Genomic DNA, 12,687 nt, shown 5'->3' with positions numbered 1-12,687 from the left:
GCTACAGTTCGTGGTATCACTAAGAGTCAGACACTACTGAGCGACTAAACAACAACAACATTCTTCCACTAATATCTTACCAGTTCTAAATGTCTCTCTCTAGAATGCTCAGGAAAAATGTTGCCTAAAACACATTAGTTATTGGAGATCTGCAAAGAGTCAGGTAATTTCAGGTTGCATAGTTTATCTTGAGTTCTCTCAGAAACTAAAGTTATATATGTTTACATTTGGAATCATCATCTATATATTTAAAAGCTTTTAAGTATACTGAATGTTATTTTTAAAGCCCAACATCTTTTGGCATCTGTGAATTTTTTAAAAGTCTTGTGTTTCTTATTCTTAACAAGAATTTTTAAAATCTGTTTGTTTACATTTCATACCCTCTGAAAACTGCTATGATAAAGAGACAGTGCCTTATGAATTTGTTTTATTGGTTTTATGCTGATATAGCAAAAACCAAGTCAACTTACAAGCCTCAGCATTTTGATAAAATAAACACTGCTAAACGTTGGCATCCTAAATCTGCCCAATGTAATATAGAAGGAAAAGTGTCCTTAATATGGGACACACACACATATACACACACCCCAAAAGAAATAAATTTATTCTGGTGTTTAGAGTGGCAGTGTAGTTGTGTGAGAAAATCAGAATATCTTATTTCGAATATTTTAAATATAGTTCCCTGGTGGCTCACACAGTAAAGAATCTACCTGTAATGAAGGAGACCCAGATTCAGTCCCTGGCTTGGGAAGATCCCCTGGAGACAGAAATGGCCATCCACTCCAGTATTCTTGCCTGGAGAATTCCATAGACTGAGGAGCCTGGTGGGCTATCATCCATGGAGTTGCAGAGCTGGACACGATTGAGCAACTAACACTTTTCCTTTCATTGCTTTGATTTTACTATTCATTTCAAACAATATCTATGAGACTTGATTTAATTTATGTACTTAACTTTATATTACTGTGTACAACATAGCTGTAATGATAATACTTAGAAATATTTTTCATTTTTGCTAAAGACATTATTGTCTCATTATGAAATTAAAATTCTTCATTAAAATCATGATGTCATAAATCCTATCAGCAAGTTTCTATTTAAAATCTGCCTTCACTACTAATTTTTTTTTTTTTTTTGTATCAAGTAGCCTTAGTATACTCACCTGTGAAGGAAAGGAGTGAAACAAGATGTTCTTTTTTTTTTTTTTTTAATTTTATTTTATTTTTCAACTTTACATAATTGTATTAGTTTTGCCAAATATCAGAATGAATCCACCACAGGTATACATGTGTTCCCCATCCTGAACCCTCCTCCCTCCTCCCTCCCCATACCATCCCTCTGGGTCGTCCCAGTGCATTAGCCCCAAGCATCCATTATCGTGCATCGAACCTGGACTGGCAACTCGTTTCTTACATGATATTTTACATGTTTCAATGTCATTCTCCCAAATCTAGACCACTTTCTAACACCATACACAAAAATAAACTCAAAATGGATTAAAGATCTAAACGTAAGACCAGAAACTATAAAACTCCTAGAGGAGAACATAGGCAAAACACTCTCTGACATACATCACAGCAGGATCCTCTATGACCCACCTCCCAGAATATTGGAAATAAAATAAAAAATAAACAAATGGGACCTAATTAACCTTAAAAGCTTCTGCACATCAAAGGAAACTATTACCAAGGTGAAAAGACAGCCTTCAGAATGGGAGAAAATAATAGCAAATGAAGCAACTGACAAACAACTAATCTCAAAAATATACAAGCAACTCCTACAGCTCAACTCCAGAAAAATAAATGACCCAATCAAAAAATGGGCCAAAGAACTAAATAGACATTTCTCCAAGATGTTCTTATGTTTAATTTTTTTTCACTAATTCATTTTTTAACTTGACTAATTTGCCATTATCTTAATTCTTGCCTTACGGAAAATTTATAATATTTCATGCTTAGTTTATTACCTGGCTTTCATTTTTCATGTTTCTCTAAAATAATACATTATTCTAGACTATCCTTCCTAATAAATTTGGCATCAGTGGTGCCAACCTATATTCCAATTCCTTAGTCTTTTTTGGTGCTCTGTGTAGGTCTTCACTTCTCTATGTCACTGTTGCTGGAGGACCTTCAAAGACTGTTTACATTTGGTTCAGCAGCTTATTCTCCATCCCTGATTTTATCTTGTCCCTTGGCAATGATCACCAGCTACTTTGTGGAATGAAGCTAACCTTAGTCTAAGAGGAGATTGAGAGGATATAATATACAATCAATCATTTAACATGCCCCATCTTCCACCTATGAGCTTTAGTTCACATGGTAACTTGATATTTCCTTATTTCTAAATAAGTGAACATAAACTTTCAGACAATACACAAATATTTATTACTTTTGTTTTTAATTACCTGCTTACTGACTTTAAATGAGTTCTTCCTCTTAGTATTTCACTTGTAAAGCTTTCATATACTATTTTTAACCTTAGAGATCCTATGGTCTTTTTTACTTTGAAAGTATTCAACAATTTTCTATTTTACTAGAAATAAAACTAGCTGAGTCTCCTTATTTCCTCCTTACGCATTAGATCTTAGTGTATTAGCACAATTCCATATGTATTTAATATATATATTTTGAAATTAGAGGTCAAGTCAGTCGCACTGTTTTAAAAATCCTCTTTTATTCTACATTTCACTTGAGGATTCCATTTTTTATATCAGATTTTAATATGTATCTGATCTTTGAATGTGTTTTCTTTCAACAAAGTCAATTTAGAATTTTTCTTTGAATTTATGCAATATCTTTTACCTTGCTAAGGACATTAATGTCATTTTGTTTGTTTTATTATTTATCTTTATGTTTTATTCTTTATGTTAGAGACTCATTGCAAGCCACAGGTGCGTAGTTAAGGATGAAAAACTATGAGCTTCACTTTAGGGTGATGTAGTGGTTCATTTTTTTGTAAATCCATGATATGTGCCTTTAGATGTAGTTGTTATAGTACAATAATTAAGACTATGAACTGGTGGCCTATTTACCCAAGTTTTCCTCCTGCTTTTGCCAGGAAGAAGCCACATGAATTTAGGTGAACTATTAACTGCTCTGTGTTTTCATTTTCTAATTTTAGAATGGGGACAAAAATATCTACCATCTAATAGAAATCTTAAAAGACTTAAATGATTTAATATGTATAAATAATGTATAATAATATTTGGCACATGCTGAACTCTATATGTGTTAACTGCTATTATTACCTTTTCTGTTGTTATTGTTTTATTAATATTATTATTATCTCTTTAGAGAAGTTCAATTTTGCTTAAAAATATCTTCCTGGAGGAATTCAAAGATCGAAGACAGACAGAGGGCTGACTGATCTCAACATTGGTTATAGATTCCAACATGTTCCTTCTGGTTTCAGTGTGGCTTGCCTAGATCAACTCATCCAGTGTACTCTTGTTTGCTTCCCACAGAATAAAACCTCTTGGCCTTTGCTTGGGTGGGATGGAGCAATCACAAAGATAGTTGTTTTTAAGACAGTTTTCCAATATATTCTACTTTTGTTAGACCTTTAATCATTCTGGCTTTGAGAGGGATATAGAAATGCTAATCTCAGAAACTTTTGCAGGGGAAAAGGGGGCCTCAAAGGTTGATTAGCTCAATTGCAATTCATCTATCTGCATTGCTCCTTCCAAAATTTTGTTTCTGCTGCATTTCATCTGATTGTCTTTTGCCTTGTAGTTTCACGCCATAGGAGAGAATATTTGTTCAAAGATGATATTCAACCTTCCATCTTTACCAGATTACTTGGTGTTTTCTAAGAAAAATAAAACACAAGCACTGGGTAGTATTAAGCTCTTTTTAACAAATAGAGTAACAAAAACGTCTTACTACTGCATGGTGTTTTTACATGTAGTGTCTTATTTAATCCTCGCAAAAACGTTAGAAGTTTGGTAGATATTTGACTACCATATAAACTAAAAAGAGATTAGTTAGTTTGCATAAGAACATATTTTTTTAACAAGAGATAAAGAATTAGTGATCATTCTGACTTGGACCTACATCATTCAGAATTTATCTATATATTAGTTAAGTATAGGTAATCAATTATTCATGTGTGGCCATATTTATAGAGAAAAGTACATAGTAAACTTCATATTCAGCCTGTGTTTTGTCCAGATACTTTCTTCGTATACTTTATAAGCAATCTTAGCTGCTTTAAACTTAAGTGTTTCAGTGAAATTCATGTTGTTCAAGCCTTTTGTTTTTAAACTAGTGATGACTATACTATCTTCACTACTGAAAATGATAAAAGTAATACAATTTCCAGGTGACCCTAAAGACTAGTTTTGTATTTTAACTTTCTATAAAAATAGTTTGAATTTAAAGGCATCGCATACCAACACATATATACATGCAATCTACAAAGACTTTAATCTTATCTCCCATATCTGGCTACACAGTGTTGTGTTTTATAGCCATAATTGATAGATGACTGTGCTCAGTTGGAAATTGTAGTCAAAGAATGCCAGCCAAACTAGCAAGCAAGCCATATAAAATGTGAGTGAGCAGCAGATAGTCAATATTTCTAAATTAAAATATTTGGGTGTTTATTATGAGAAACAAAACAATTTGGGTAACTTTTCTATCAAAACTTATTATCCCATATAAGAATACTAGGAATAGGTTTATTTTCTGTAGACAGGAAAGATGATTGAAGCTGTACAAAAATCAAAGACAATAGATTCAAGAAAACCAGAAGTATATTAAGAGATATTTAAGTAAAAATGGAAGATAGGAAGTTATTAATAAGAACCTATTGTATAGTACAGGGAACTCAATACTCTGTGATGGCCTGTATGGAAAAAGAATCTAAAAGAGAGTGTATATATGTATAAACTATAGCCTGGCAGGTCCATGGGGCTGCAAAAGAGTCAGATACAACTTATTGACTAAACAACAACAAAGATGTTACCTTTTAAATTGTCAAGTAATGAACATGCAGTTTTGATACATGAATTTTTAGTATTACATCCATGGGATTGTGTTTATTATCAGTCACAGATTCACTAAATCAAAAACTGTGTCCAGTTTTATTTTTTACATAAAATCTCTTTAATCTGAAGGTAAGCTCTGATTTTGATTTTATTTTGTATTTTGACCTCACTTAATCCAAAACATTAGGAGAAAATATTTTTTACCTTTGAAAGGACATGAACTTGTTGTAGCTAGCCTCATTATGTTCCTAATTTGGATAGCAAGATGTATCTTTGCAAAACCTCACTATTGGTCATAATTATTCCAGTAAGAATATCACCATAGTCTTAACTATTCCTTTCATTTCCCATTTCTACTCCAAACATTTGAATATTTTCCTTAAAAACAACTGACATACCGCAATTTGTTGCCCAAATTTGTTATCATGCCAATCTCATTCTGGGTACTCTAGCTGCCTTCTTTCAAGGACTGGCCTTTCAGCATGTTTTAATGTTCATTGGAGAGCAGAGGTTTACATTTTTATTGCTTCTTAGCTCTAAAGCTATACTTGTTTTTATAAAGCACATAATGCACTATTAGATATTTCCCCACCTCCAAATTAATTTTTTCTTTCCATGTTTTCATTGAAATAGTGCCATAATTTTTAAAAATATTATTCTGTACTAACCTTTAGTGGAAGGAATAATATCACGTTTATGTCCTGGAACATGTAGGACTAAATACATGCTTAAACTGCAAAAGACTGTATACCTATTTATTGGAAAATAGTTTCAATGTTTTATGGCAGAACAACCAATGAGGTGAAAATCCTCCTTGTGTTTATAATTGGAATATTATGTTTTGTGTTGGTATAAGAATGAAACTAAGGTAAGGGTTTCACAAATGAGCTTTCCATAAGCAGATGCTAACCTTTTTCCTGTTTATGTTTTACCAGTGCCTTCTGAACAAAACCCATTCCTTTCCTTTAGCAATAAGTCGTACTGAAGCCCTACTGAGAATTTCCAGCTGGATATAAAAACTCTTCTATTTTCTTGGTCCAGGAATCCTTAGTTAGTAAGACCTGGATGATTGATTTCCTGTTGTCCTGAGGCAGGTTAAAAGAAGTTCTATGGTGTCCAGATTGTGTCTCAGCAGAAATGTAGTCATCTTACTTGTAATATCCTTATTTGTAACAAATTCCTCTCGTCTCTTCAACTTATATTTGTATGTGTCCTTGGGGGATAATGTAACATCTGTCTTATAGTCAACAACTGAATTCAGGGGGAAAAAAATCTCTTACACTTTTATAGTGTCAATCGGTGTCCAGTGTCTGCATTTTCGAAATTTGATGTTATAGTAATGTTGAAAAATAAAATTGTACATATGAGATATGCATGTGAGATACAAACACAAAAATCCCTTATTAGTCTGTTTTATTCTCTCTTTTTTATTGCCTCCTATGATTTACTAGTTGTGGTCTTTTGAATCTTAGGGCATTTTTTATATGTTTGCTAAATAAATCTGCTCCACGCCTGGAAATACGATGAGGAATTGCTCAGAGAAATGTTTCTTCGCAGATTTTGATTTTTTGTTGTTGTTGTTTAGTATCACTGTTACTAATAATACAATTATACAGTATTATGAGCAAACTAAATATAGTTAATTTCATCAAAATATTGTAGGGTCACATGGAAACTAAGGAATATCTTTCTTATGTATCCTGTTTTTCCCCAGAAATCAAAAATCTCCACATATGACAAAATGTGGGCCTTTATGAGTAGCAGGAGGCAGTCTGTGCTCGTCAAAAGTAATGAAGAAGGAATCCAGAGAGTCCTCACCTCTGATTATGCTTTCCTAATGGAGTCAACAACCATCGAGTTTGTCACCCAGCGGAACTGTAACCTGACACAGATTGGTGGCCTCATAGACTCCAAAGGTTATGGCGTTGGCACCCCCATGGGTAGGTTTCATGTCAGCCGCTTGCTCTTTGTTCATTAATCCTAGTTGCTGTGAGAAGGGAGAAAAAACAGTGCCTCCATATGCCGTTAGGAATTTTGCTTCAAACAAATGTATCTTGCTCTATTCTGTGACTGTATAAAAACAGGAAAATAGTTGGACATCTGCTTCTAAAGGAATAAGTTACAAAAGAAAAAATGATTTCTACTAAAATGGTCAGTAGACATTTTTACTATATCAGAGTTGAAAAACTCCACAACACCCCCCATAAAGGACCTTCTCTTTAATCTTACACTTAAAAAAAAGTTCGATGAATAAAATAAATTTTTTGGAACTTTATTTTTTTCGGATTAATGGTATATGAATCTAGTATTTGATTTTGCTGACTAAAAGAATGAGCTGCAAATGGTTACTGTGAGTAATCATTTTATTTAAGAGAAATATATTTTATTTGAGAGTACTGGCAGATGATTTACCAGTAAAATACATAGAATAATTTACACTAGGAATGATTCTATTTAACATTCTTTCTTCTATATGATAAAACTAGTTTCAATAACAATCATGGAATGAAATAATAATAGTTGCCGGAAAAGACAATGAAAATTTACATTTATTGAGCTTAATATTTATGTATAATATATGGATATGTATATATTTATATGATAAGTTAATGAATGAATAAATACATAATATTAGAGTACATACATACATGCTGTGGGCATAAAAACGGCTCCCCCCAAATGTCCCTGGTTTAATCCCCCAAGCATATGAATATGTTACCTTTATTGCTAAAAAGGACCTTGCAGATGTGATTAAGTTAAGGACCTTAAAATTGGGAAATCTTCCTGGATTAACCACGTCAGTTCAGTTGCTCAGTAGTGTCCAACTCTTTGCGACCCCATGAATTGCAGCACGCCAGGCCTCCCTGTCCATCACCAACTCCCAGAGTTCACCCAAACTCATGTCCATGGAGTCGGTAATGACATCCAGCCATCTCATCCTCTGTCATCCCCTTCTCCTCCTGCCCCCAATCCCTCCCCGCATCAGAGTCTTTTCCAATGAATCAACTCATCACATGAGGTGGCCAAAGTATCGCAGTTTCAGCTTTAGCACCAGTCCTTCCGAAGAACACCCAGGACTGATCTCCTTTAGGATGGACTGGTTGGATTTCCTTGCAGTCAAAGGGACTCTCAAGAGTCTTCTCCAATACCACAGTTCAAAAGCATCAATTTTTTGGCGCTCAGCTTTCTTCACAGTCCAACTTACACATCCATAGATTAACCACGTGGGTCCAATGTAACTGAAAGAGTCCATATAAGAAGGAGGCACAGGTGTCAGAGTCAGAATTAAGAAGATACCACAACAGAAGTAGTGAGAAAATGAATGTGCATATGCTACTCCACCTGGGCTGCTGAAACAAAATACCAGAGACTGAGTGCATGAAAAACAGTAGTGAACAATGACACTATAATAGTTTTGAAACTTCTGCAAATTTTTCAACAACTGGGTCAAAATTGATTTTCATGTAACTGCATTTAATAAATGGTATAGCCATATTTCTCAATGTATCCTCATTCATAATTTTATTGCTTTTAATTTTGAAAAGTTTCTTTCAAATCAACAAAGATGTATACTATAATTAGAAAGTAAGGCACAGATTCATAAAAAATTCCATTTCATGATAAATTTAGAAATTGCAATACTATCCATGTTTTTGTTTCTTTGGGATCATTTCTAACAACTTTCAAAAATCTAGGAAGTCCAAAAATTTTCCACCATAATAACTTCAAAAAGTTTATTCAGATTCATTATAGCTGAAAATAGTTTGAACTGACTCTGAGAGAATTTTGAGATATTCACTCCTGTAACATTGCATAGCATTTATATGGTAGACTAAAAATAATGATTCCACAGTCACGTTGAAATAAAGAAAGCAAAACAAAACAAAACTAGAAAGAATCTGCCTGCAATGTGGGAGACCTGGGTTTGATCTCTGAGTTGGGAAGATCCCCTGGAGAAGGGAAAGTCTACTCACTCCAGTATTCTGGCCTGGAGAATTCCATGGATGGTATAGTCCATGGGGTCACAAAGAGTTGGACAGGACTGAGTGTCTCATTTTCACTTTTAAGCTGTATAATGAGGATTCTCCAGTTTAGTTGCCAAGTGGAGTACAATGTCTATTAAAGAATAAAAAATAAATATTTGCTAATTCAAAGTTCAATAAGTAGGGTTGTTAAAACTCTATAATAAGTGTTTAGAACTCAGATGAACAAAAGATATTTTACAGGGAGGGATGCTTTTTAATTGACTTGCCAGTGTGGGGTGATAGTTGTTGCTACTGTTGTTTTAAAATTCTCTGCACAAAATGAACCTCCTTTACTGCTCACACTGGGAACAGACCATCCAAAGCTTTGCCATTATTTTGCCAAAGTATATATAATTAATTCTAACATATAAAGATGATTGAGTTATCCTAATTATAATAAGCTTAAGGAACATGTCTTTTCAAAATGTTTTAACTTATATTCATGATAAGGATTGAGTTTATTGGGATAGTTTTGTCTTGATCATGTGTTCAAATTCTAGCATACTCCCTAGTTAGATCCCATATGGTTCTTTCCCTCAAGAATTCAACAGTTTCATGCATTCATGTACCATTTATTTGGAGTTTATGATGAACAACTTTGATAAATTTTCAAGCTTAGTGAAAGTGAAAATATTAGTCACTCAGTTGTGTCTGACTCTTGGCCATACCATGGAGTATAGCCTTCCAGGATCCTCTGTCCATGGGATTCTCCATGTAAGAATACTAGAGCAGGTAGCCATTCCCTCCTTTATGGGATCATCCCGACCCAGGGATCGAACTCAAGTCTCTTGCAAGAATCTCTGGCAGATTCTTTATGATATGTTAGAAAAGAGGCTGATTATATGCTCAAAACTATCATCACGTAGTATTTTGCACACTGATATTCTATATTTAGTTTTATCATTTGTTGTGATCTTGGACAAGTGACATGAAATTTACATTTTCTAAATTTCTCTTTTTTAATTAGTAAAACTAGAGAGTTAGACTAGGAAAACCTAAGGTCTATTTAATGCTAAATATGGTGTTTCAGATAATATGCTTGACAGATTCCTAGAGTTTGATTTAAAGTGGGCAGGAAACTATTATGTGAAGCAATATGGTTTGCTGATGTCTCAGAACAAATTTTAAAAATCAAACACCTTAAACACGTATGAAGAATGGAAGCAGTGATTGATAGGTTCCTATTGCTTCACAGTTTCATTTGGAAAGAACTGAAGAAAATAAATTCATTTTGTTTCTGAAAGGAGTGAGATTCCTGTATATCCATACCTTCCCCTTTGGTTTACATTATGTGGAGGAGGACAGAGATTTTGGCCTTTTAGTTGTTGTAAGCCTATACAAGTTTATTGCCTGCACTCCGTGGACTTTCAATTATTTGTTGAGCAAATGAACTCTACATCTAAAAATATGATGGTGCAGCAAGGTTTATAAACAGAGAAAACAAATAATTTTTGGAGCTAATGATCAGTGTAGCATCTTACATTATTCAATGTGATGACCTCATTGAACAAGAGTGATTCAGGGTAGTGAGAATTAAATAAGATTTGGGGAGGATATATAAGGATTTTGGAGTATGTGTGCTAAATCCTTTCAGTCAGGTCCGACTGTTTGTGACCCTGTGGACTGTAGCTCACTAGGCTCTTCTGTCCATGGAATTTTCCAGGCAAGAATACTGGAGTGGGTTGCCATGCCCTCTTCCAGGGGATCCTCCTGGATCTTCCCAACCCAGGAATTCAACCACATCTACTATACTGCAGGCAAAGTCTTCAAGGCTGAGCCATTGGGGAGGCCCTCTTTGGAGTATGGGGCCTGGGACATCTCATTTTGGTTCCTGTCCTCATCACTGTACAGGCGCCTGGGGTAACTCTAACTATTGGAGGCCATCCTGTTAACTTGCTTCTCTTTGGAGTATAGCACAGATATTTTTCATGAATGTTAGTTACATAATAACACTCATAATTTCAAATAATTAAAATAAAGAAATTTGACTTATATTTAATATAAAACCTTAAGCTTGAGAGTTTTTTGTTTACTTGCTTGTTTGAGTTGTAAATACAATGTATCAGTGTACCAAGACTGTCTCTATCATATTGTTCTGCTTTGAGGACATGCTTGCTACAAATCAGGGGCTTCCCTGGTGGCTCAGAGGGTAAAACATCTGCCTGCAATGTGGGACACCGGGGTTCGATCCCTGGGTCCAGAAGATCCCCTGGAGAAGGAAATAACAATCCACTCCAGTATTCTTGCCTGGAGAATCCCATGGACGGAGGAACCCGGTAGGCTACAGTCCACGGCGTCACAAAGAGTCAGACACGACTGAGCGACTTCACTTTCACTTTCACTTTCACTTGCTACAAATCAGTCAAAGTGAGTAGAAGTTGCTCAGTCCTGTCCAACTCTTTGCGACCCCATAGACTGTCCATGGAATTCTTTAGGCCAGAATACTGGAGTGGGTAGCCTTTCCCTTCTCCAAGGGATCTTCCCAACCCAGGGATCTAAGCGAGGTCTCCCACACTGCAGGTGGATTCTTTACCAGCTGAGCCACAAGGGAAGCCCAATCAATCAAAATAGTATATAATTCTCAAAAACTCACTGGGATATTTCGGATGTGAAAGCTATTTTAAAAAGGAAAGATAATAGTTGAATCAGTTCTAGGGAAGCTCCCTGTGATAGTTTATGGGACCTATACAAAGAGCAGATTTTTTATTCCTACCCTTGACAGTGTTTACTGTAAGATATTGACTTATAAGGAAAATATAAAACAATTTAAAATAATATATATACTTTAGTTTTAATGTAACTTTTTAAATTAACAAAAATACACAACATTTGGAATTTCTATTTCTTCTCATTCTAACCTTATAGATAAATTGAGAGAACAAAACAAATTAAGCTATAAGCCTTAGGATATAGTCTTTTTTTTTTTCTTTTATCTACTCAGCTCAGCTGATCAGATCAACTTTTGCCCTTCTGAAAAAGCTTAGTTATTGCAAAAAAATAGTCACTGATATTTGCAAGGTCACTTGCACAAGAAACTTATAGAAATCAAGTTGGATTATATATCTATGTGGAATCATCTTTGTAGTATGTAGTTAGTGTGGTGTAATAGTGTAATATATTAGTGTTTTAAATAGAGAATTTTTAAAAATTAGAAGCTAGCACATGATAAATTTCTTTTATAAGAACCTTCTTGGAATTTTAATATAAAATTATCAGTATATATTTATACAAATTCAAAATATCTAATAATACTTTGAAATAGCAAAATTATAGACTAGGAAGAACATTTCACCATATTTTTATTTTCACTGCCAAAAAATATTGAATTTAAATTTATTAAAATGTCTCTTTATTAATATATTCAATATACACTTTATTTTTAGCCTAATTCTGAATAACATAACTACACTTAAAGGAATAAATATTCAAATCAGTCACCTGCAGGTATTACGATATCCTTTTTTTTCTCTTGTTCAGATAACTTGTTTTCTTCTGTTTGACTTGATAATATTAAATTCTTAACTTAGTAAATTTTATTTTATTCATTCAAGCATAGCACAAAATTAAATGACTTTGAGTCTCCAATACATGATGAGTCTTATTAACTCATATAAATTCATCAAAGTAGTATAATCTAGAAAGAGGCATTTCACACTTTAACCCCTCAAATGCTTC

The 12,687-nt window shown here is 34.0% G+C and overlaps 1 protein-coding gene across 6 annotated transcripts in view; it reads left to right on the top strand.

Moving 5' to 3' along the window:
- Positions 1 to 12,687, top strand: part of GRIK2 (glutamate ionotropic receptor kainate type subunit 2) — a 735,871-nt gene that overhangs the window by 688,403 nt on the left and 34,781 nt on the right. For all 6 annotated transcript variants that reach the window (XM_027551329.1, XM_027551330.1, XM_027551334.1 and 3 more), the window contains one exon: positions 6,702 to 6,927. In XM_027551329.1, coding sequence (XP_027407130.1) covers positions 6,702 to 6,927 — 226 coding nt within the window. The remainder of the gene's footprint in view (positions 1 to 6,701; positions 6,928 to 12,687) is intronic.

This window comes from Bos indicus x Bos taurus, chromosome 9, assembly GCF_003369695.1.
Source record: "Bos indicus x Bos taurus breed Angus x Brahman F1 hybrid chromosome 9, Bos_hybrid_MaternalHap_v2.0, whole genome shotgun sequence".
NCBI lineage: Eukaryota > Metazoa > Chordata > Mammalia > Artiodactyla > Bovidae > Bos > Bos indicus x Bos taurus.
This window is presented reverse-complemented; position numbering and strand designations above follow the sequence as displayed.